This window comes from Panicum virgatum, chromosome 1K (assembly GCF_016808335.1).
Source record: "Panicum virgatum strain AP13 chromosome 1K, P.virgatum_v5, whole genome shotgun sequence".
Classification (NCBI taxonomy): domain Eukaryota; kingdom Viridiplantae; phylum Streptophyta; class Magnoliopsida; order Poales; family Poaceae; genus Panicum; species Panicum virgatum.
The window spans coordinates 38140852-38166684 of NC_053136.1; the positions used below are offsets into that span (position 1 = coordinate 38140852).

At 48.9% G+C, this 25833-nt stretch overlaps 2 protein-coding genes across 2 annotated transcripts; both read right to left on the reverse strand.

Annotated features, from left to right (window-relative positions):
* Window positions 1-369: 369 nt before the first annotated feature.
* Window positions 370-19383, reverse strand: LOC120706079 (UDP-N-acetylglucosamine transporter ROCK1). The gene is made up of 9 exons (XM_039990652.1): window positions 19246-19383; window positions 17840-18052; window positions 17112-17124; window positions 3399-3434; window positions 3093-3319; window positions 2238-2436; window positions 2023-2166; window positions 921-995; window positions 370-834 (listed from the first exon to the last, which is right to left on the reverse strand). Exons 2-9 carry the CDS (start codon window positions 17962-17964, stop codon window positions 673-675), a joined length of 981 nt encoding a protein of 326 aa, XP_039846586.1. The 5' UTR covers window positions 17965-18052; window positions 19246-19383; the 3' UTR covers window positions 370-672.
* A 343-nt stretch (window positions 19384-19726) lies between these two features.
* LOC120706068 (ubiquitin carboxyl-terminal hydrolase 4-like) lies at window positions 19727-24875 on the reverse strand. The gene is made up of 6 exons (XM_039990642.1): window positions 24458-24875; window positions 22686-22802; window positions 22054-22152; window positions 21517-21693; window positions 21106-21287; window positions 19727-20460 (listed from the first exon to the last, which is right to left on the reverse strand). The coding sequence occupies exons 1-6, from the start codon at window positions 24713-24715 to the stop codon at window positions 20028-20030; spliced, it is 1266 nt and encodes a 421-aa protein (XP_039846576.1). The 5' UTR covers window positions 24716-24875; the 3' UTR covers window positions 19727-20027.
* Between the last annotated feature and the right edge of the window lie 958 nt (window positions 24876-25833).

A 25833-nucleotide genomic window follows, 5' to 3' on the forward strand; every position in this document is an offset into this window, starting at 1 on the left:
TTTCTAGATGTATGACAAAAGATTGTAACCAGCCTTGCACATCTGATGAGAGAAGATGAAAGCTGCCAGATATGTTACAGGAGACAGCACAGTCAATTAATAAGTCTGATGATGATCGTAACCTCTCTACTCTACCATTAGCTGGGACTACGAGCATTTCATGCAGATGTCACTATGCTCTGGGACAGTGGGAACTGTATCATGGGCATGACAATTGACAATCAAACAATCTGGATTGGATTAAGCAGGGCACATGAAATCCATTATGCAATATTTGATTTTTTAACCTAGTTGCTAGAATCAAGACAAATACAAAAGATACACTTCTCCCTTCATGTTCAAGTAATCTAAATAAAAGTATGTGAAAGATAGAGTAGGTTCCTCAAGCTGTGAAAATATAGATAGATGTACACGTAAACAATTCATCAAGTTCCATGCAAGCTAAATATCAACTGTCTGCTGAAATTGATTTCAAGCTACTGCCCTACTAGTTTAATTCTATATAAATCAGTAGATCAATGATACATAGCTCCATGAAAAGACAACTCTTCACTCTTCAGGCGTCACATTGGTACACTCAGACAGTGCAAATTCCAGACTTTTGTGAATGAAATATGAGGTTAGCGTTACGTTTCACTGATGGAAACTTTCCCTTCTCAACAAGTATGCTTATCAATCTTTCTTCTTCCTATCAGCATATGGATACTTCTGGTAAATGAATATGCTTGTCATGACCAGTGGTAATGCCATCAGGCAGTAGTGTGATGGTGGCTTCCCATCAAATATAAATTGTAGTAGTGCAGTTACAAGGAGAGCTGATACTATAACAAAACCCTGAAAATTAAACAGGTTAGTCAAAATTTCCAGATGTAAATGAAAGGAATGGCTGTTTTCCATTTAGTGTCAGTTTAGGCACTTGCCTTTCTAACACCGCCCGCGTAAGTTGTGACAAGACCAACAAGAATTCCACCTACGGCATTCATTAAGACTGGTACCTGAGGTAAAGAATGACGATTAAGCTCCCAAATATCAATGAATATTGGAGCTTTGCATTCCATTTGTGTGGACTATGTTACATATGTACTTTTCAGCAAATTGAAGAATGAAATCAGTTCCTTCAAAATATTGCCACTAAATGGAAATATAAAGAGAAACAAGCCTATTTCAATAATTTGGCCCTTGAAGAAAAGGGTAAACTTACATTAAAAATCGCGAAGCAATATCTTAGACTGATCCTGGTATATCAATGATTACCTACTTAGCTATTTCAGACAAGTCGAAAAGCAGATGCAAACATCAAGATGGAAAATAACCTTGTTCCTAACTATCAAGGTTAAAATGGCAGGGGTGCTTTGGGTTTCTTTACACCCTTCTCTTCTTAATATATTGATATGCAGGTCTCCTGCATGTTCGAGAAAAAAAATGGCAGGGGTGCGCTGCCAGGTGTCTCATCCATGAACCATCCCTTAAAAATTCGAATGTCTAAGCTTTAAAAAAAAAATTCGAATGTCTAGATTGGCTACTACCCTGCTAAGTTGATGAGCTAGCTTAACAACTCATTGCTGTCTTAGATTACAAGAATATAGAAAAAATACTTTCTAGAATGAATTGCCGCATGCAATGCCTAATGGTTTTTGAATGTCACTTTGCAGTCCAAGCTTAACTACTATGGCATGGCACCATTATGATACAAGGCAGAAAATCAGAATGCCTCTTAGGTCCAAATTGGTAACCAAGATAGTCAGTATTCCAGTCATATTGATAGTAGGTTGTTTTCAAAAACAAATTTGCAGTGGTCGAGCTTAGTACTGACTGGAAGGTATGATGTACGCAAAGGTTGTATTGAATCCAAGTGATTTGACTGCTGCAACACATTATAGCATCCATGTGATGATACATTTTAGCTATCCCACTTGGTTTATTCTAAGTGCCAAAACTTTGTGATTTTTAGGGCACAAAACTTGGATGTGTCCAGGCTTACCAAACAGTGAGAGAAACAATGGAATATCAAAGGGTACTCACCATGGTCCATAAAGTCCATTCATGGAAAAAACCATATTTCCTGATGGCTTCTCCATCTGGTGATCGATAGGTACTTGCTAACATGCACATGCTTCCAATAAATGACATCTCTATAGTCATCATATAAGACGTATGCTTTTTAACCTGCACTATTATTGAATATGTTAGCAGTGACCATAAGTTGTATCCTGGAAAGTAAATATAGTAAGTTCAACCTGGGATGCCCACTGACAGAGTGAAGAGGCCAACCCAGACAGCATAGATGCGACTGTAACCGGAATGATCCCATAGAGCAAGACATAATCAGAGCTACCACCCTTTGAACCTTTGCTGCTACTCTCCCCAACACTTAGAAGAACAGCAGCACTAATTAAGATGGTTAATGCTAAAATTTGCTTTGATGATTGCTTTTGCCTGCAAAATTTGCAAAAGGTAATCAAACACATGATTGGCAGCTTTACTTCAGAGAATTGTCCAATCAGAGTTAACCACGTCATATGGTCATCAAAGCACAAAAATGTACACAAAACAAGGTCCAAATTTCATGTAGTAAGTAATGTAGACCATCAAATTGACTGGTCTCCTGATGTACTAATTCTATCTGAACTGGATTTCAGGATGAAGCTCCATGCTAGGATTTCGTTCTCCATATCCACCAACCAAGACTAGTACTCCAAATCCTTGAGGTTGAGGTAATTTACAGCTAAAGGAAAGTGGGTACATGAACTGAGATGTTCTTTCCCTTCATTTTCAGATGGCACCTATGTTACTTATATTGACCTAGGGAAGCATGTTTTATCTGGTGAAATTATTAGCTTTGTGACTGATTTAAAATATTTATATAGTGGTCATGTAGGCTTCCAGATCATCAACCCATGTTTCATTTTAACTCTAATGCGACAGACAAGTTTTAGGAGTCTATTTTTTCATCTTTTGGTCTCAACACAAACATTCAAAGGATCAAATGTTCTCAAGTAGTCAATAGGTATAATTCTTGCAAGCACACACACACACATTTTGAATATTTTCAAGATACTAAAATGTAAATAGGATGTGTTACCAGGACACACCCCAAAATAAGATAAGTGAAAAATGCCGTCCATAAAAGCTTGGTCTGGTTAAGGATTGAAAAGGTCAATGAATCCAAATTCTTGTATGATATTTGCAACAGACTATTCTGCAATGCATATATGGCAGCAGGCAGTCCAGACGCGGTCAGTGATCCAGCGAGAGTCCAGTTTCTGAACTGTTTCTTCAGACTACCCTCTGCAATCAATAGAACGATTGTGCAAATAACCTATACAGATGCAAAGAAAATCAGAAGTGCTCAGGTGAAGAACATGCCATACTGATCATAACAAAATCTAGTACCAGACCTTTGCTGCTTCAGTGGCAAGAACTAGTGAGGTCACTTGTAACATCCCAAAAATCTAACAAAATTAAATCACGCGCTAATCCTTGTTTTGTCGTTGAGCTCGATCCCTTCTTGTTTCATCTTCCGCCTGACTTCCCGATACCCCGAGGAACCGAGCCGGCACCCAAATCTTCCGCTGTCCCATCCCTGTTTGGCCCTCGGCCTGCGCGTCGCACGCGGCCGACACACGCGTGGCCGACCGCGGCCGCGATCAGCGCCGACGCGTTCGCCCCCTCTCTCTCTTTATTTCTCTCCCCTCCTTTTCTTTTTCTTTTTCTTTTTCCCATTTTCTTTCTCTTTTCTTTTCTTTTCCTCCTTTTCTTTCTTTTCTTCTCCCCTTCCCTTTTCTCTCTCCTCTTCCTTTCTTCTCTGCCGCTCGCGCCTGGCCCGCGCCTTCTCCTCCTGCCCCCCCCTCTGCGCTGGCCCGCTCCCGAGCACGCCCCCGCACGCCGCTCGCCGCGCGCACCAGGCTCGCCCCCGACCTCGCCCACGGCCACGCGCACCCCGGCCTGCCCTGCCCCGTTTTCCCCTCGCGCTCGCGCCCCGCTCGGCCCACCCGCGCGCCGCTCAGCCCGGCACCCAGCTTGCCGCGCACACCGCCCCCGGGCCGTGCCCACACGAGCGCCCGCGCTCACGCACGCCCCGGAACCCCGCTCTCGCGCGCGCCGCTGCTGCCTCCTCCTCTTGCACTGCCGCGGCGCGCACACACACGCGCCTGCCCGAGCCGAGCGCGCGCCCACGCCACGGCCGACCGGCGTTGACGCTGCACAGCAGCGTCGACCGCGGCACAGAGCCGCCTGCAGCGGTCGCCGCCCGGCCGTGGTGTCACGTCGCCTCGCAGCGCACGCCGCCGCCCTGTGCGCGCACGGCACCGGCGACCCCTCTACAGCGCCCGCCGCGAAGTCGCATCACAAGCCTCGCCGGCCACACCGCGGCCCCGCCCCTCCACCGACCTACTTCACCTATAAAGAGGACCGAGGAGCACCCCGGCGCCCCACGACTCGCAACGCCGCCCAGCCCAGCGCCTCCCCACCGCTAACGCCGCCGCCGTGCTCTCTGGTGCTCGTCACCACCCGCTCCCGTGGCCGGAGTGCCTCACTCCCTCCCCACCCAAATCAAGGGCCAAGGTAGCACCCCCTAGGTCCCCTCTCACTCCCATCCATTCCCCTGGCCGCCATCGAGTCTCGCAGCGGCGCCACCACGGCCGCCCCCGCTCGCCGCCGTTCGCCCCCGCGGCCCAGCCGCCCCGGGCCACCCCGGTCTGGGCCACGGCCGGGAATCGAGCCCGCCCGCCTTCCTCTCCCCTTTCCCCTACCCCGGGACCACCCCGAGCCCCAGGCCAACGGCTCACGGCCGCCGCCGGCGAGCCCTTCCCCTCCCCTGTTTTCCAGTGCGAGGGGAGGAAGGGGATGGCAATTTTGCCAAAAGCCCCTCCCCCTTTCCTCTAATCAGTAAAGAAACCCCATCCTTTTAAGATTAACCCCCTTTTTTTTGTTATATTCCCAAAACAAATCCCACCATATAAATTTAATTACGAATAAACCCCTGACTCTTTTAGAATGACCCAAATAATTCCTAAAATATAAACCAAGCCCCTGCCTACTTAATCTTAATTACAATTAGGTCCCTGGACCCCTGTTTAGGGCCTAAACGCTCCCCTGACCTATCATTTTATGTGCCTAACGACCCCGGTTTAACCTAAAATTTTACCCCGCCTCTCCTAGCTCAGTTGCGGCCATACCATCCAAAAACCATTCAAAAATAACAATCTATGCTCTATATTTCATGTGTTCCCGTTTCGAGCTCGACGACAAATCCTTGTTTTGATTGTGTGCTTGTTTGTGTGCGCTGTAGACCACGGAGTGAACGAAGGAGAACCCGTCAACAAGCCGTGCTGTGAGCAGGAGAACGAGGACCAATTCCACGACCCCGAGCCCGAAGGACAAGACTTCCCCGAAGGCTTTGAAGACGGCAAGTTCAATCCCATCCTTTGATGCATGTTTCTGTCCTAGTTTTTATAAACACAACCCAATGGCCTGTTTTATAAATTGCATATGTTTTACTTGCATGAAAACACGGTTGGATAGCCACCCCTTGATTTGTGATGACCATTCCTTGACCACCTAGATTAATGTCTGATTTTGTTTGGACGTTAATCGATATTAGAATGCTTAGGACTTTACTCATAATATAATTTATTTGATAAAGAAAATGTGTGCGTGTGGGAAGGGATAAAACGTGGATTTTCGAAAGATGAGTATGGACGGGATGGACGGCATTTCTGTGTGAACTGCCGATTGGTGTGCTTGTGCCTGTGTGGCAGGGCAAAGAAGGGAGATATCCATCTTGTCGTGTCTAAGGACCGAGTTGGTGTGTCATCTCACCTAACTCCACTATCGTGCAAACCACTCGACCGTTGAATGGGCAACGGCGTAGCATAAATCCCACTAGTTGGTGTGATAGCCATCAGGAGAGCTGAGAGCAACGGGTGACTAAGGAAAAGGGATAAGCCCCGAGTGACTTATGCCCGGTTATACCTGAGTGAACGGTCGATGACCCCTTGGTACATCCCGTGATGGCTAGTCAGGCTTAGCTATGGTGGGTAATGGCTATGTTGGGATCTACACCGACACGACGGTGTTCGAGTTGTGGTATCCTACTTGTGGGTAAAGTTGCACACCTCTGCAGAGTTAAGAATCTATTCGAATAGTCCGTGCCCACGGTATTGGGCGAGTTATGGTGTGGTCACATAACTAGTGTTGCTATGGGATGGGCTGGTGTGAGTTGTTTTGAATTTGTGTCCGGCAGTTGTGCCGTGTGCTACGACGGACGGGGAGTCCGGTAGCAGTTTTAAGACGTGAACTCCGTGTTGCTACAAAAACTGATTTCTAAAAGGGACTTTCTTTAAAAATCAACCCCTGCTTAAAGTACTGTTTTTCTGCAAATTAAACCGTAACCTTATCCTTGATTTACCTATGCATATTATTCTGATTTAACCCCTCCGTGGGTGTGGTTGGACTTGCTGAGTACGTTTGTACTCACCCCACTCTTACTTTTTACAGAAGAAGACCCGGACTTCGTACCAGACGACGCCGAGTAGGGTTATCGTTCTACACCCAACCTTGCCTGTGGTACCAGCCCAGTTGAGATGCCTCCGCTGTCGCAGTACTCTGAGCCCGTGGTAGACCCTATGTGGTTTGCAGTCTGGTGCTATGTCGTAGCTTGGTTAATTATTATCATCATCTGTATCGAGTGTCCGCCAAGGTTTGTAAGGTTTTGAACCATCTGATGTAATAAATGTGGCATCAGCCTCCTGGGACTGATGTTTTGTATCACATTTAAGTCTTCTCTTATGAGGGGACGCTTCAGGTGGTATCAGAGCCGTAGGTTGGCCGTAGGACGTGACCCTAGGAGCGAAACCCGTTTTCAGGACCTATCACCTTAGGGCTTTTCTATCCTTAATCCTTTCCTCACTCAAACACTTACCTTTGGTTCTTGCCCTGTTCCAGATGGCTGACGATGGATGGATCGGCGGAATCTGTTTCGCAGAGCCCGGCCTTCCTAAGTTGTTGATACTCAGCCTGGAACGCATTGGAGTTGTGGATCCGCCAGAGTTTCTTTACCGGGAGTACGACTCCAAGGGCACTCTTCGGTGTGACCTGATGATCTTCATAGCAAGGAGCACCCGCTACCCAGATGTGGACCCTTGGTTCATCTCCACCACTGGATTCCGTTTCCCGGATACCTATCGGAAAGCCGCCCGCAAAGCCCTACGACGTCTGCGTGTGATCTACAGGCATCACCTCCAGCGGACTCCTATGGGATTTTTCCCGCCGACTGAAGGAAGAGGACGCACATGGATTGCCAGGATGAGAGGACTTGGAAGAGAAGAAGAAGACCTAGAAGACACGGTCTCTCACCTATCCATCTATCTCACCGGCCTGGATGAGCTCTATCGCGAGCAAGCAGCACAACTGAAACAGCAGGTCCACAGAGCAGAAAAAGCAACCCAGGAGATGGAGGAACAACGGTCGAGGACTTTCCATGCCGAGTATTCCCTAGCCGCCCTCCAAGTCCAAATGGATGAAAAAGAGGAAGAACTGGAAGAACAGCGAGCAAGAGCCACACGCGCCGAGGACTCGCTAGCCGCTCTCCAAGCTCGTATGCGGAGGTACGAGGCTCGCTGGGGAATAGGCGGATGGATAGAGGAAGATGAAGAAGAAGAACCCATGGAAACCCATTGGGACGTAGGTACTCAGACAGAGGAAGAAGAGCCCGAGGAAACCCATTGGGATAAGGGTACTCAGACCGATGACACCACGGATCAGTATCTCCCACTGAAGAAGCGCTCTCTTAGGATCGAGGAAGAGTCCCCATGATAGGAGTAGTCTCTAAGCTAGAACCTTTGCTCTAATAATAATCATGTACCCATGAAGTTGTACCCCCATGACGCCATAAATAAAAATCATCTACCCCTTTGTGTACCTCAAATAATTGTGCAAGTTTTTCACCATATCTTTGTTTTCAGATGGCTGAGGAAGGATGGACCCAGGGCGACTGCCAAGCTGCACCTGACTTCCCCAGCCTCTTGATTAACGCCCTGGAGAGCCTTGGCGTCACGGAACGCCCAAGGTACTACAGCAGAGAGTACGAGCATCATGGCACTCTCCGCTGCAGGGTGATCCTAGTCGTCGCCAGAAGTGACCGCTACCCCGACATCCTGTCATGGCGAGTGACTGCTACAGGGTTTAGGCACCAGGACACCTATCCCCTAGCCGTCAGGAAAGCACTTCGTTATCTGTGCCGGATTTTCGAAGGACACCTCACCCCCACACCAATGAGGTTCTTCCCACCGGCCATCAGGACTCCAGTTTGGGAAGCTCGAATGAGGAGCCTGGAACGACGCCGCCATGAAGAAGTCCTCCTGTATCAAGTAGCTACCTACCTAGCCTCCTTGGATCAGCTCTTTGACGAGCAAGCCAACTTGCTGAGGGAACAGACCCATCGAGCCGAGCAAGCAGAGCTCGCACTAAGACTGCAACAGATCCGAGCAGTCCAAGCTGAGGCAAGAGCCGCAGCAGCGGTCAGCAGTGAAGCAGTTGCTCAGGAGAGCCTCAGGCAAGCCCGAGACCGGCGTATGCAAGAATGGGCTAGTAGTGGAACCCCAGTCCCGGCAATAGGAGAAGACCATGTTCTGCTCGGGACGCCCGTCTTTGGATGGGGACCACTCGTTGGAAACCCACTAGCCCCACCCGAGAATCCTGGAAGGTCTACGGCCGCCGCCGCAAGAGAAGCCGCAACGCAACCCCGGGAAAACGGAGGTCTAGAGGATGGCGTACCGGGACCACTCTTTTCCCCGGAGGTCGTGGGTACCTTTCCGAGGGAGGAACCCACTCAAGCCGAAGAGTCAGCCTAAAGTGTTAGCGATCGTCAAGGGATGAAGCCGTGTGGTCCGAAGAAGATCAGTGCCCCTTTTCTTTAGTAGTTGTGTACCCGGTCGTGTAGTACGCGCTTGACCTTGCCCCTTGCTGTACCACCCTTGCTGTAATAAAGCTACTTGTGCTTGTTGTTTGTGATGATTGCTTGTTGATTGTGTGCTTGCCGGCAGTAAATAGATACTGCCTTTTCAAAAAAAAAAATACGACTTAATCGACTTAAACATCACCTAATCTTAGTCCCAATCCACTCGTTCTGCAGATGGTTTCCCGGAGCATCACAAGGGCCTCCCGAGTCAGGGACCCTGCAGCCGCTGATGCAGGAGTACACCCTGACGGGCAAAACCATCCTCAGGAAGAACAAGAAGTGAGTCAGGGCAGAGGAGAAAATCATGGTGCACAGCTGCCACCACCACCACCACCACCTTTCGTGGACCTGGCACAAGTAATCCATAACCAGACTCTCATACTGGAGACACTGGCCAATGCTCTAGTGAACAGGCAGCCACGAGAGCAGACCTTTAATGACAAGCTGACAGCTTTTCTGAGGGCCAAGCCACCCACTTTTGCCGGATCCAGCAACCCCTTGGATGCAGATGACTGGCTCCGCGTGATCCAGAGGAAGCTCGAGCCATTTGGGTGCCAGGATCGAGATAAAGTTCTTCTGGCTGCACATCAACTCACCGGGACTGCCTTAGCCTGGTGGGAGAATTACTGCGCTGCTGCCAGAGATGCCTCCACCATCACCTGGAATGAATTCGTGAGAGAGTTCCGCCGCTATCACATCCCCTCAGCTACCATGAAGCGCAAGGCAGATGAATTCCGCGCACTTCAGCAGGGGAATATGACGGTGGAAGAGTATACACACCAGTTTATGGAGCTGTCTCGATATGCACCCGAGGAAGTGAACGACGACGAAAAGAAACAGGACATGTTTAAGGAGGGACTAAACCCAGAACTCAGGACCCTGCTCACCCCTCAGATCTATCCTGATTTTAACACCTTGATGAACAAGGCAATCCTCACCGAGAAGGCTAAGATTGATGAAAGGAAAGAGAACAAACGCAAGTTTCTGGAGAGTAAGTCTCGCCAGCAGGATCGTTTTCAGAAGACCAGAAGTCTCAGCTACAACGCACCAAGGTCCCAAGCCCCAATGCAGTACAAAACTCAGTCTCAAGTGACAGGACCACGTGCCCCTAACACACAGCCCAGAAGCCAGAACACCATGAGGGCCTCACAGAATAATGCGAGCCAGGTCACCAACAACAACAGCAACGTGAGAGCCTGCTTCAACTGCCGTGAGACGGGTCACTTCATCGCCGACTGCCCCTATGCCAAGAACAAGCCTGCTACTTCGGCTTTCTCCAACACAGTGAACGGACCCAAGCCAGTTCTGACCGGTGCCAACCGAGTGCCCCTCCGTGGCAACAGCAACAACAACAACAACCAGCAGAGGCAATCCCAGCAGTCTTTTGGACGAGCCCGTGTCAACCATATCGACGCACAGGAAGCTCAAGGAGCCCAGGGCATAGTACTCGGTGAGTACCTAGTTAGCTCAACTCTTGCAACAGTACTGTTTGATTCTGGAGCATCACACTCATTCATATCCTCGAGCTTTGTGGAGAAACATAAAATACCTACAGTACTACTAAAAACACCCCTATTAACCCGGACGCCCGGAGGAGACATCAGATGTCAACTGGGTTGTCTACGGGTAAGGATCAATTTAAGTGGGGTAGAGTTTTTAGCAGACCTAGTAGTACTTAAGTCAGAAGGGATAGATGTGATCCTCGGAATGGACTGGCTAAGCAAACATAATGGCCTCATAGGTTGTACGGACAAGATAGTACACCTAACAAACCCAGAAGGAGTCCGAGTGACCTGTCATACCCGGGAAAGTGGAGCAAACCCGATGGTGTTTAGCATGGAAGCCAAGTTCTTGGAAGAAGTCCCAGTAGTGAATGAGTATCCCGATGTCTTTCCCGAAGAACTTCCCGGTATGCCACCAGATAGGGACATAGAATTTGTCATTGACCTTGTCCCTGGGACTGCCCCTATAGCCAAGAGACCTTATAGGATGGCAGCCACCGAGTTGGCAGAATTAAAGAAACAATTAGAGGAACTACAACGAATTGGCTTCATCAGGCCAAGTTCGTCACCTTGGGGAGCCCCGGTTCTATTTGTCAAGAAGAAGGATGGAAGTATGAGGTTGTGTGTTGATTATCGAGCACTAAACGAAGTCACTATCAAGAACAAGTATCCTCTCCCCAGGATCGACGACCTTTTTGACCAGTTAAAAGGAGCCAAGTATTTTTCCAAGATCGACCTAAGGTCCGGATATTTTCAGCTCAAGATTAGGGAAAGCGACATCCCGAAGACAGCCTTTGTCACCCGATACGGACAGTTTGAGTTCACAGTGATGTCTTTTGGACTGACAAATGCACCTGCCTATTTCATGAACCTCATGAACAAAGTGTTTATGGACGAGCTAGATAAGTTTGTCGTAGTCTTCATTGACGACATACTTATTTACTCGAAGAGCATTCAGGAGCACGAGCAGCACCTGAGGGTAGTTTTGGAAAAAACTGAGAGTGCATAGACTATATGCCAAATTCAGCAAGTGTGAATTTTGGCTGGAGAAAGTAGCCTTCCTTGGTCATATTTTGACCGCAGAAGGAGTGGCAGTAGACCCTGAGAAGGTCGAAGCAGTATCCAACTGGCAGCCGCCGACCAATGTGAGTGAGATCAGGAGTTTTCTTGGATTAGCTGGGTATTATCGGAGATTCATTGAAGGGTTTTCTAAAATAGCCCGGCCCATGACAGAGCTGCTCAAGAAAGAAAAGAAGTTCACCTGGACGGAGTCGTGCGAAAGGAGCTTCCAGGAGTTGAAGCGAAGATTGACGACAGCCCCAGTGCTAACCCTGCCGGATATTCATCGGGATTTCGTCATCTATTGTGATGCGTCCCGACAAGGATTGGGTTGTGTACTGATGCAAGATGGGAAAGTCGTTGCATATGCTTCCCGTCAGCTCCGGACTCATGAGCAAAATTACCCAACCCATGACCTAGAACTTGCAGCCGTAGTGCACGCACTTAAGATCTGGAGGCATTATTTGATTGGAAATAAGTGTGAAATCTTCACCGACCATAAAAGTCTGAAGTATATCTTCACCCAGCCGGACTTGAACTTGAGGCAAAGAAGATGGCTAGAATTAGTCAAAGATTATAATTTGGAAATTCATTATCACCCAGGGAAAGCAAATGTAGTAGCTGATGCTCTAAGTCGGAAGTCTTACGGGCCTAAGAATGACCATTTACAAGAAGAAATGGCACGATTAAATGTGCACATTGTCCCTCGAGGCTCCAGCCAAGTGCTGAACGTTCAATCCACTCTGGAGGAAAGAATCAGGAAAGCCCAAAGATCGGACAAAGGACTGATGGAAATTCGGAGGCAAACCGGAGAAAATAAGGCCCCAGACTTTCGAGTTGATAATAAGGGAACGTTGTGGTATAAAGACAGGATTTGTGTGCCCCAGAAAGGAGATTTCAGGCAGATGATCATGGATGAAGCCCATAACTCGGCCTACTCAATTCACCCAGGATCCACCAAAATGTACATGGACATAAAACAGAAGTATTGGTGGAATGGGATGAAGGCAGATATTGCACGATTTGTCGCCCGTTGTGATACTTGCCAGAGAATCAAAGCTGAACACCAGAAGCCGGCAGGATTACTGCAACCCCTACCCATCCCGGTGTGGAAATGGGATGAAGTAGGAATGGACTTTGTGGTGGGCTTGCCCAGAACCCAGAAAGGACATGACTCCATATGGGTAATAGTGGATCGCCTTACTAAATCAGCTCACTTCATACCCGTACGGACCAACTATGACGGAGAGAAGCTAGCTAAGCTCTATATAGAGAACATAGTGAAATTGCATGGTGTGCCCAGCCGAATCGTTTCAGATAGAGGGACCCAGTTCACCTCAAGATTTTGGAAAAGTTTGCATAAAGCTATGGGCACCAAGCTAGACTTTAGCTCCGCTTATCACCCGCAGACAGATGGTCAGACAGAAAGGGTGAATCAGATCATGGAGGATATGCTGAGAGCATGTGTCCTCACTTATGGCAAGGATTGGGAGCAGAGTCTACCCTACGCCGAGTTCTCATACAACAACGGGTACCAAGCAAGCTTGGGCATGTCCCCGTTTGAAGCTCTCTATGGAAGAAAATGCAGAACCCCTCTGATGTGGTCAGAAGTTGGAGAACGTGCCCTAGTTGGCCCCGCACTCATAAAAGAAGCCGAAGAAAGAGTCGCCGAGATTCGAGAAAAGCTAAAAGCAGCCCAGTCCCGACAAAAGAGCTATGCGGACAAGAAAAGACGGGAAATAAGTTTCAACCCAGGAGATTTCGTGTATCTCAAGGTATCGCCTATTCGAGGAACCCGAAGATTCCAAGTACAAGGAAAATTGGCCCCTCGGTATATTGGACCATACCGAGTTTTGAAGAAAGTTGGAGCGGTAGCATACCGTTTGGAGTTACCAGAAGAAATGTCGGATATCCACCCAGTATTCCATGTCTCGCAGTTGAGAAGGTGTTTGAGGATACCCGAAGTAGAGCATGTGCCGGTTGAAACGATAGATCTGCAGCCAGACCTGCGATATCAGGAAATACCGGTGAAGATCCTAGACACCGTCACTAGGAGGACCAGAAACTCCGAAGTACGAATTTGCAGAGTTCAGTGGAGCAGACACGGAGTAAAAGAAGCTACGTGGGAACGCGAAGATGCTCTGAAGAAGGAATTTCCCCACCTATTTAGGAACCAGTCGAATCTCGAGGACGAGATTCATTTTAAGTGGGGTAGGTTTGTAACATCCCAAAAATCTAACAAAATTAAATCACGCGCTAATCCTTGTTTTGTCGTTGAGCTCGATCCCTTCTTGTTTCATCTTCCGCCTGACTTCCCGATACCCCGAGGAACCGAGCCGGCACCCAAATCTTCCGCTGTCCCATCCCTGTTTGGCCCTCGGCCTGCGCGTCGCACGCGGCCGACACACGCGTGGCCGACCGCGGCCGCGATTAGCGCCGACGCGTTCGCCCCCTCTCTCTCTTTATTTCTCTCCCCTCCTTTTCTTTTTCTTTTTCTTTTTCCCATTTTCTTTCTCTTTTCTTTTCTTTTCCTCCTTTTCTTTCTTTTCTTCTCCCCTTCCCTTTTCTCTCTCCTCTTCCTTTCTTCTCTGCCGCTCGCGCCTGGCCCGCGCCTTCTCCTCCTGCCCCCCCCTCTGCGCTGGCCCGCTCCCGAGCACGCCCCCGCACGCCGCTCGCCGCGCGCACCAGGCTCGCCCCCGACCTCGCCCACGGCCACGCGCACCCCGGCCTGCCCTGCCCCGTTTTCCCCTCGCGCTCGCGCCCCGCTCGGCCCAACCCGCGCGCCGCTCAGCCCGGCACCCAGCTTGCCGCGCACACCGCCCCCGGGCCGTGCCCACACGAGCGCCCGCGCTCACGCACGCCCCGGAACCCCGCTCTCGCGCGCGCCGCTGCTGCCTCCTCCTCTTGCACTGCCGCGGCGCGCACACACACGCGCCTGCCCGAGCCGAGCGCGCGCCCACGCCACGGCCGACCGGCGTTGACGCTGCACAGCAGCGTCGACCGCGGCACAGAGCCGCCTGCAGCGGTCGCCGCCCGGCCGTGGTGTCACGTCGCCTCGCAGCGCACGCCGCCGCCCTGTGCGCGCACGGCGCCGGCGACCCCTCTACAGCGCCCGCCGCGAAGTCGCATCACAAGCCTCGCCGGCCACACCGCGGCCCCGCCCCTCCACCGACCTACTTCACCTATAAAGAGGACCGAGGAGCACCCCGGCGCCCCACGACTCGCAACGCCGCCCAGCCCAGCGCCTCCCCACCGCTAACGCCGCCGCCGTGCTCTCTGGTGCTCGTCACCACCCGCTCCCGTGGCCGGAGTGCCTCACTCCCTCCCCACCCAAATCAAGGGCCAAGGTAGCACCCCCTAGGTCCCCTCTCACTCCCATCCATTCCCCTGGCCGCCATCGAGTCTCGCAGCGGCGCCACCACGGCCGCCCCCGCTCGCCGCCGTTCGCCCCCGCGGCCCAGCCGCCCCGGGCCACCCCGGTCTGGGCCACGGCCGGGAATCGAGCCCGCCCGCCTTCCTCTCCCCTTTCCCCTACCCCGGGACCACCCCGAGCCCCAGGCCAACGGCTCACGGCCGCCGCCGGCGAGCCCTTCCCCTCCCCTGTTTTCCAGTGCGAGGGGAGGAAGGGGATGGCAATTTTGCCAAAAGCCCCTCCCCCTTTCCTCTAATCAGTAAAGAAACCCCATCCTTTTAAGATTAACCCCCTTTTTTTGTTATATTCCCAAAACAAATCCCACCATATAAATTTAATTACGAATAAACCCCTGACTCTTTTAGAATGACCCAAATAATTCCTAAAATATAAACCAAGCCCCTGCCTACTTAATCTTAATTACAATTAGGTCCCTGGACCCCTGTTTAGGGCCTAAATGCTCCCCTGACCTATCATTTTATGTGCCTAACGACCCCGGTTTAACCTAAAATTTTACCCCGCCTCTCCTAGCTCAGTTGCGGCCATACCATCCAAAAACCATTCAAAAATAACAATCTATGCTCTATATTTCATGTGTTCCCGTTTCGAGCTCGACGACAAATCCTTGTTTTGATTGTGTGCTTGTTTGTGTGCGCTGTAGACCACGGAGTGAACGAAGGAGAACCCGTCAACAAGCCGTGCTGTGAGCAGGAGAATGAGGACCAATTCCACGACCCCGAGCCCGAAGGACAAGACTTCCCCGAAGGCTTTGAAGACGGCAAGTTCAATCCCATCCTTTGATGCATGTTTCTGTCCTAGTTTTTATAAACACAACCCAATGGCCTGTTTTATAAATTGCATATGTTTTACTTGCATGAAAACACGGTTGGATAGCCACCCCTTGATTTGTGATGACCATTCCTTGACCACCTAGATTAATGTCTGATTTTGTTTGGACGTTAATCGATATTAGAATGCTTAAGACTTTACTCATAATATAATTTATTTGATAAAGAAAATGTGTGCGTGTGGGAAGGGATAAAACGTGGATTTTCGAAAGATGAGTATGGACGGGATGGACGGCATTTCTGTGTGAACTGCCGATTGGTGTGCTTATGCCTGTGTGGCAGGGCAAAGAAGGGAGATATCCATCTTGTCGTGTCTAAGGACCGAGTTGGTGTGTCATCTCACCTAACTCCACTATCGTGCAAACCACTCGACCGTTGAATGGGCAACGGCGTAGCATAAATCCCACTAGTTGGTGTGATAGCCATTAGGAGAGCTGAGAGCAACGGGTGACTAAGGAAAAGGGATAAGCCCCGAGTGACTTATGCCCGGTTATACCTGAGTGAACGGTCGATGACCCCTTGGTACATCCCGTGATGGCTAGTCAGGCTTAGCTATGGTGGGTAATGGCTATGTTGGGATCTACACCGACACGACGGTGTTCGAGTTGTGGTATCCTACTTGTGGGTAAAGTTGCACACCTCTGCAGAGTTAAGAATCTATTCGAATAGTCCGTGCCCACGGTATTGGGCGAGTTATGGTGTGGTCACATAACTAGTGTTGCTATGGGATGGGCTGGTGTGAGTTGTTTTGAATTTGTGTCCGGCAGTTGTGCCGTGTGCTACGACGGACGGGGAGTCCGGTAGCAGTTTTAAGACGTGAACTCCGTGTTGCTACAAAAACTGATTTCTAAAAGGGACTTTCTTTAAAAATCAACCCCTGCTTAAAGTACTGTTTTTCTGCAAATTAAACCGTAACCTTATCCTTGATTTACCTATGCATATTATTCTGATTTAACCCCTCCGTGGGTGTGGTTGGACTTGCTGAGTACGTTTGTACTCACCCCACTCTTACTTTTTACAGAAGAAGACCCGGACTTCGTACCAGACGACGCCGAGTAGGGTTATCGTTCTACACCCAACCTTGCCTGTGGTACCAGCCCAGTTGAGATGCCTCCGCTGTCGCAGTACTCTGAGCCCGTGGTAGACCCTATGTGGTTTGCAGTCTGGTGCTATGTCGTAGCTTGGTTAATTATTATCATCATCTGTATCGAGTGTCCGCCAAGGTTTGTAAGGTTTTGAACCATCTGATGTAATAAATGTGGCATCAGCCTCCTGGGACTGATGTTTTGTATCACATTTAAGTCTTCTCTTATGAGGGGACGCTTCATCACTATAGTATCTTGGCTGCAGCAATAGACGGAAAGGGGTTTAGCACAGTCAAATAGTACTTGTTCTAATTTATTTCATGACAGAAATAGCATTGGAAAGAATGCAAGCTCATAAATAACTGAGAAACTTACATCTCAAAAATTGTGAATGTGCGTTGCTAAAAAATTGGCTTTTAACTCATGCATTTTTCAAGGGACATCATTTAAAAAAACATGGGACAGTTAAGTTATTGTCAAAAAATGGGTGTTATGTCCCCATCGGATTCAATACACATGGTTTACATAAACCAACCTATCTGTGTGTCCTGCTTCATCTGGAACAAGCAAACTTGTTACCTATCTAATTTACTTAACTAATATTGAGTGATTGAGTCCCAATTGACGAGGGCAGGATAAGAGCCTAACCAGAATAAGCAGCACTCTAATATAACAAAATGGATCGCTAATGTCCCTGGAACGGCTAAAAAGGCCACTGCATAGGTTCCTACACCTCCACAATGTGGATGTTTACCAACTTGAAACGCTTCCCCCCTGATCACAAAATTGTGACAGAAGGGGCAACTAGTATGCGAATTCACTTGTCTTACTGGAAACGAACCGATCCCCCAAACTTCCACTGCAAGGTAGAGACTAGAGAGATTTTGGTGCCTTCCCGTCCAAATCGAGTCGCCCCAGCCGGCGCAGCAAGGGAATGGGTTGCGGGCTGGGTGGGTGAGTGGGCGCTTGCTTACCGGACGAAGCGCTTGGATATGAGGGGCTGGGCGCCGTACTGCAGGGTGAGGAGCGTGAGGTAGAGCGCCACCCTGCGCCTGCTCGGCGCCGCCGCCGCCGCCGCCTGGGTGGACGAGGAGCCCATCCGCCCTCCGCTGCGCTCGCTCGCTTCCGATCCAAGGCACCAAAATGCGCCCGCCGGCCGGCGCTCCGCACCTGCCGTCCTTTCCTTAGAGCATCTCCAGCCAGTGACTAAATGAGCCTCTATCTCTTCTTTTAATCTTCCAGGTAGAAAAAACAACTCCAATCGGACCCCTAAACGGACTACCATTTTGTAGAGGCTACCAAATTTTGGCCCAAATCCCCTAAAATTGGAGGCCCTCTATTTCCCCTCTCCTCTGGTTCGCACGCTCGGTCCCTTCCTCCGCCGCCGCGCCTGGCCGGGGCGCCGCTGCCTCCTCCCATCCGCGGACCCGACGCGCCGGGGCCCGGGGTGGAGGGCGGGACCGTGCCCGCCCCCGCGCACCTCGAGCGGCGTCCACCCCCCTCCTCCCAGATGCTGGCCACGACGAGCGGCGGCGCGCGGCCGGAGGAGGCGGCAAGCGGCGGCGGCCCGCGGCCTCCTGGATGGGGGACGAGGCCGGAGGAGCTGACGGCGAGGCTGGCGGCCTCGAGGCCCGCAGCCCCGAGCGCGGGTCGCGGCGGTTCCGGCACCGGCGCGGCGCTCCCCCCGGCCCTCCCAGATGCCGGCCACGACGAGCGGCGGCGCGCGGTCGGAGGAGGCGGTAGTGGCGGCGGCCCGCGGTCTCCTGGATGGGGACGAGGCCGGAGGAGCTGACAGCGAGGCTGGCGGCCTCGGGGCCCGCAACCCCGAGCGCGGGCCGCAGCGGTTCCGGCGCCGCCAGCGCGGACGGAGATGAGGCGGAGCACGAGCGCGTGCAAGCGCTGCGTGAGATCAAGAACTAGATCATCGGGCCTGGGCACCGTGGCGGCGGTCGTGGCGGCGCTGGCGGAGCCCTGGGCCTCGCCGGTGGCGCTCGTCCAGATGGGGCCCGCAGCGGAGCGGCGGGCGAGCAGCGCGACACCGCAGCCGACGAGCACGGCGGCGCGGGGGAGAGGCGGCCGGCGCGGCACGAACTCGCCGAGGGTGCGGGAGGGAGGACGGCGGCGAGGCGCGAGGTTGGCGGCGCAGAGGGAGGACGGCGGCGCGAGAGCACGGCGGCGGCGTGAGCGCGAGCGCGAGCAGAGGTAGGACGGGGAGAGCTTCGCTGACAGGTAGGTCCCACTAGTCGGATTGATTTAGGGGCTTTCATTTGGTCGGATTGACTGGAGTCCGGAAAGAATTTCAAGCCTTTAAATTTTATGGGCCAGCCCAAAAATATAAAATAGAGGCCCATATTTAGTCAGTGGGCTGGAGATGCTCTTACCGGGCCCGGTTTAGTCGTCTCTCCCCTGTTTTTTTTTTGGGTTTTGATTTTTGATTGGATTCGATTCGATTCGGGAAGCAGGGAGCACGTCGCGAGCGAGGGAGGACCGGAGGAGGGTTCAGGGTTCACGAGAGGACGAGGACGACTTGACGAGCACGCGGGCCCACCTACCAAGTCGTTCCCAGTTCCCACCCACGCCTACTAGGAATTGCGCGGCTGGGGCGCTCGATTGGACCGAAATGGTTCGCGTGCGCAAGTAGATTATTTGAAGCTCAGATTTGATTTTTTTTTTAGAACAAGCTCAGATTTCAATTCGAAAGGGATTCGTGAACATATCGATTCTGACTTCTGAATGTAGAGAAGCACTTCGCTGGAAAAGAAAATGCAGAGAACAGTATAAGTGATTCTCATGAGGTTTCACGCAGCAGGGACTGGTGGTTTCCTGCTGCAGCAACAACAGAAAGAACTGGCTCGTGACACTGGGATGGTGAAAGTGTCAAGAGCAGTGACTGAACAATCTGATGTCCATTCAGAACAAGTACTGTGCCAACACTAAAACCCAGGAAATAAAATCAAATGAGCTATCCTACGGATTGATCCTTTGTAACAACTTCAATCTAAACTTCAAAGTCCAAACTACCCTCTTCTCTTTTCTTTTCCCATGCTTTCAGAAAAAAAAAACTTCCTTTCGTACACCAATGAACATCAGTCTCCCACTCTTATCAATTTAAAGTATGTCAATCATATGTACACCAAACTACCCAAGATCCCATGCCGATGGTCACACGCCACCCTCTGGAGAGTCGGCCTTCTCGTTGCGATTCCCACCAACACGCTCGTAGAACAAGATGTAGCCATGATCCGTGTTGCCAGAATATTCACGAGAAGAGCCGTAGAACGTCTGCAGGGTGGACTCAGGTATCATCTCGACATTGTCGTCGTCAAAGGACAGCCAGTGGTCATGGCTTTTGATCTTGGCTACATAGTGTCCCTGGTTCGGACCGCTACCCAGGTGGACCACCACTGCAAAGAGGGAGTACTCGCAATCCGCATCATCGGAGTTGCTGCTGAGCTTCAGCTCCAAGGGGTATACCACCCGATAAGACAGCTTCTTGTGCCGGTTAAGCTGCTCGATGAACTTGAAGCGCTTTAGGTGGATCACCAATATCTGTGGTACCTTTTTTATCTTCATTCTCTTCTCCGCTTCTTGCAAACTGAATGAGAAATTTTTTTTCGAATTCAGTACTTGTCACAGGGAAATCAAAGCTAAGTCGTTCCTTCCCAGTTCCCGCATGGCTACATGGCAATTCCCAATGCGTATTCCCACCTCATCTACCTAGGCGAAGGTTAATGAATAATGGTCCCCGTTGAATCTGGATAATAAGATATCCTAATGAGAAATTGGTGCGCAAACTTGGTATCACTTGTACTCCAGTGCAATCTTTACATTCTGTTGCGACCCCTATAACAGAACAAAATTCTGAAGCAAAGTGTGGGTTCAATGTCATTTTTAGTTCAATGTTGAGATGTGACCAAGGTACTTGACTAAAGTGTAGAATAGCAGAATTGCTAAAGTGTGAGGGATTTGCCTGCAAGGTGTCCCTTTTAAGGCTTGTAGATTGTCAAAAGCAGCATAGGGGCAAGCAGATTGTAGGATAGTAACAAGCTGGAGTGAGAAAATCTGCCTATTAGTATCAGCTTGCAATTCAGAAGTGCTTTCTAAACTATCTGGTTGACGAAACTTAATGAATAGAAATACAAGCATGGACATATTGACATGGTAATGAACCAAGGGCTCCATGTTGTCACAATAAAGAGACAAACCATTAGGAGATCAAAATGGCACCTAGCTTTGTTACCTGCAGCACTTATCACAGAAGAACTTGTCGTCCGCATTTAAAGTCTCAGTGGAGAAAAAATTCTTCAGGCAGCTTGTGAGTGAACTATTCTGTTCAATGTCAACGCTCAAGTCAAAAAATGTTTCATCCTTTGCGGTGACAGTCTCGCACATCAGGCATCTGGTTTCATTGGTCAAAGTACCCTGCAAAGAGTAAAGGTGACTGTGTACAAAGTCCTTAGAAGGAAAAGTGAGCCCGTGTGTGCGGAACTAGGTATCTTTTACAGTGAAGAAGAATAATGGCACCCAAATTCAAGTAGAACTGTAGAAGGACACTCAAACCAGGGTGGTAAGTGTAAACATACCCTTTTCTAACCGAGTTAGGCTCAACTCCTTATTACAGAAAGAATAATCCACATTTAGTTTTACTTACCTGAAAATTCTTATGTACCCATGTAACCAGTGGCTCTTTTCTGACTCCATCGACAGCTGCCCCATTTGAGACCTTCTCAGGAGATGTGGTCTTAGGAGAAACCTTAGCAGAACTAGACTCTTTTTCCAGAATATCAACAATTTCATTCAGTAAGAAATTCAAAAATTCGTGGGCATCCTACAGAGCATAACAAAAAAGGGAAAGTTTAATCTGTCATCCCATCAAAAGATAAGAACAGAATGGAAAGAGAAGAATTCATTTTAAATATTTTTATTTTTGCCGAAGATTACAAAGGGACAGAAAATAGAGGCCTAAAATTTAGCAAACTACAAAAGGCCATATTGAATGAAGGAGAGACTTTCTTCTTAAGAACCATGCATCACACAACAAAAGAGATTGAAGTCATAAAAATAGCTGAGGCCTGAGCTTGCATTAGTGAATCATACTAGATCAACACCTATGGCAGGAATATGATAACCATGATCTGCTAATGTGATTAACCTGATGTGGTAACGCTGTTAAACATCTGCAAGTTACCTGATGCATGTAACCACGAAAATATTCATTCAGTTTCTTAACCATTTGAATGAAACGTTTTGGAGCGATAACACCTGTCTTTTTCTTCGATGCACTTATCTGCAAAAATATTGAACATTATTATTAGAAGAACAACAATCTACACTCTGCAATAAGTTTCATGTTACATGCGCAAACCCATGCAGTAGCAATCTGTCACAATCATGCTGATGGATGCGCAATGTTACAAAATGTTCAGGTGTCCTGAACTAATCAGTTAAAAACATATGCTAATGCAGTTTCCGAATGAGTAATAAAATGAGTTAGGCGAAACAACAGAATCGTCAGCAAGAAGTGCACAAAGCCAAGATAATGCAAACAACTAAATAATAATCAATTTGTGCCTATTATGCATTAGTATCAATCATTTCTCAGAAATAGCAAGAAAACACGAAGGTTTATGATTTGTCTCCTAAAATATTACACCACTCTACGACCCATGAATAATAGCAATATACCACATATGATATTTTCTATGTCCGAACAAAAACCAGGATTACCCAGAACCATTCATGTTTGTATATCGATTCATTGCATAAACAACAATACAGCAAAGTGGAATATCAAATAAATGGCAGGTTATATTTCTTCACCTGTGAAAAAAGATCTGCTAGGCAGGTCAACAAATTTTCTTCAGCATCTTCAAGATTTCTGTTTTTGGCATAGTATTCCAGTAATTGCTCCCGGAACGGAGTGCAATAATAAAGTGCCTGAAAAAGGTATAATTTTGTAACCCCCATCAGTAGTGCACCCTAAAACATGGCACCAATTCACAATGGATGTGTAGTAGTTCAAGTAAGCATTGACAAATTATCAGTGTTTAGAACATGTGCTAGCATACCAAAACCAAATGGGAAAAACATTGTTAATGCTTAAAAAATAAAATAGATACTTTCTTTTGGGATTAGTGTTTTAGCTTTATAACTTTGTATGCTAATACTACCCGGAAAATACCGAAGTCTATCAAAAATGGTCTGCAGAAGCCAGATGGTTAACAGCAGAAGGTCTGCATTCTGCCAAATAGCCAATACATGAACAGTCAACCATCACTTTGCTGATGACGCCATTTTCCCTGGGTTAAAACATCAAACAGCACCATTGTATTCCTGAATGTTTTATTTCCAGTATATTTGGGAATAACACTAATCCACAAAAGGTAACACCTAAAAAGCATGTGATCAGACAAGCAATGGCTTGCTGTGTCATTTCAAAACATGGGGAAGAGGACTAAGGGCATATTGATTCATTGATCGATATGCCAAATCAGCTAGCAGGAATATGTGCGATAATGTGGAGGACCACGGAAAATTGACTGCAGCACTCGTTCACTTGTATTCTTTGGAACGCAGAATTAAAAACAAACTGCAACTGTAACATAAAAGGGATACTGTCTCAAACATTTATAACTCTGAAACCATAATAAAACATTGCACTATGATAACAGAACGCCTTGGATTCAATGCGGCTGTATATTTGCACCAAACTGCAGTACATCTTCATACATATGGCTTACCCATGGTCATCCACAAAAATAACTAAAGCATTGCTCGATTGCAGTACATTACATTCAGTAGAAAGAATCCCATTGGTCCACTGAAATCCAGATGGCATTAGCTTCCACTTCCCAATAGCAAGCATCCTAATCTTCTAAAACCATAAGGTTGGCAATGGATTTGGAATATATTAAACATAATTGAATAACATCTCAATAAAATATCTATGCACAATGAACAATTCATTTTGGCATACCTAATATTCCATCTTAACACATCATCGGTTCCAGATTCCATGGTACCATGGGATGAGAGCAAGGTTATCGAAGAAACTACGCGTGAATGAGGGTCAAAGTGCAGTTGTCCTTTAAGGCAAGGACCATCAAATTGATGGCAGTCGCAAAATGCAATGCTAAATATCCAGTTGTGAAATGCCCCTGTACACAAACTTGTGTGAATCATATAATTGAAACCACCAATCGGATTAAGCACTTAACACTGATATGACAGCACATGTCAATCGCACCCTTATCCTGTCACGGGATAAACACAAGTATTGATTGGCGTCGCCCATGCTCCCTTGCACCTATACGAACTCAAATCCACTAACTTGACTGGTCCCCTACGCGCCTACACTACACGAAACTTGGAACAAAGAGAATGTGACCCCCAAAGGCTAAAAAGGGGGCCAACCTAACGGTTTCCAAAGCAACGGCCTAACCAAAGTTCCACCGGAACTCCAATCATAACGAAACCGATTGCGACGGAGCACGCTGCAAACGAGTCAACACGCCCACTATCGCCCCCACCCCCCAACACCGCGCGCGATCACAGACGGAGCTCTGGGGGATTTTGGGGGTCAGTCACCTCACCTGGAGGACGCTGTTGCAGTAGCAGGTGTTGCCGAAGTTCTCGAGGCCGAAGTAGCGCTCGCCCTCCGGGAACTGGTCGCCGAAGGCCCGCTCGAGCTTGGAGAGGCCGGAGCCCATGACCGCCCACCGGTCCCACCACCCGGAGGCGGCGCTGGCGAGGGACCGCAGCCCCGACCCGGCCGCGGAGCCGGAGCGGTGCCTCTCCGCGGCCGCCGGCGGGGAAGCCTCCGCCGTGGGCGATCGCGCCGTCTTCGCCATGCTAGGGTTCCGGTGGCCTGGCCACGCGCGTGGCGGCGGCGGAGTCCGCGGCGGAGGTCAGAAGGAGGCGTCGAGCGGCTGGGCTGACTAGACGAAAGCGCGAGGGGGTGGAGGGACCGAGACGGAGGCGGAGGGGAGGAGGGAGTGCGAGGCTGTGCCTCTACTGTCGCGACGTCTTGTTAGAAAATGTTTTTTTTTCACGTTTTCTTTTCGTAGAAGGTTGCTTATTATGCGTGTGTATCCAAATTTGACTTTGCTATTGAGCCACGTCTACACGTATCATTTCATTGATATATAGGAGTAATAACTTCTAAAAGTATTAGAAAAAAAAACCTCCATCAGCTACACCTGAACTTTTCTTCACTCAAATTTTCATCGTCCTTTTCAGCTTGAACAAGATTAGCCTTCCTCTCCTCATCTCAAACGAGATCAAGCCTTCCCAACATATAAGAACTACTCTATCCGAACCAAATTAGCAGTTGTTTCGGCTTTTCTAAATAAATAATTTTTGTTATGTATCTAGATAAATATTATTTTTAGATGCATAATAAAATTTATGCATCTCTAAGGTCAAAATGATTAATAATTTGGAACGAAGGGAGTAGAAGAACTAGAAAATTTAGTTGAAGACTTTTGGACTTGGGTCGGAGGTTTGAAGCTTTAGAGGAAGACTGCGGGAGTAAGACTGATCCGGCATATATAACTATAAGAATATTGGTTTTGATAGCAAGGGTGGTCGACTCGCAAGCTTGAATTCCTCTCCGGAACTAATGTGCTCCGGCTCGACATCTGATCAGACAACAAGGCCTTGAAAACCCGAAAATGAGCAATCCGTAATCGATTGATGCGTACAGTCGCAGGGAGCTCGATGTATTTTATTAAGATTCTGCGTATATTCGAAAGCAACTGAAGATAGGAAGATAGATGGAAACTCTCAATCTCAGTTGAAATTCTGTCGGCGACAGAGTTAGTAGCGTCTTGTTTACAATTTGTAAGATTTCGCAAGTTTGCTGAAGAGATTTCGCAAGTTTCACAAGTTTGCTGGCAACAGATTCTGCTGGCACAATTTGTAAGATTTCGCAAATTGCTGAAGAGAACTTAACATGGTAAACTAAGAC

Coding starts and splice junctions, on each gene's coding strand:
- LOC120706079 (XM_039990652.1), bottom strand. CDS start 17,964: ATGGGCTCCTCGTCCACCCAGGCGGCGGCGGCGGCGGCGCCGAGCAGG. Junction 2,167..2,237: donor TCTGTCAGTGGGCATCCCAG/GTTGAACTTACT, acceptor ATAATAGTGCAG/GTTAAAAAGCATACGTCTTA. Junction 835..920: donor ACGCGGGCGGTGTTAGAAAG/GCAAGTGCCTAA, acceptor TTTAATTTTCAG/GGTTTTGTTATAGTATCAGC.
- LOC120706068 (XM_039990642.1), bottom strand. CDS start 24,715: ATGGCGAAGACGGCGCGATCGCCCACGGCGGAGGCTTCCCCGCCGGCG. Junction 21,694..22,053: donor TTCGTGGTTACATGCATCAG/GTAACTTGCAGA, acceptor TATGCTCTGTAG/GATGCCCACGAATTTTTGAA. Junction 21,288..21,516: donor GGGTACATAAGAATTTTCAG/GTAAGTAAAACT, acceptor TACTCTTTGCAG/GGTACTTTGACCAATGAAAC.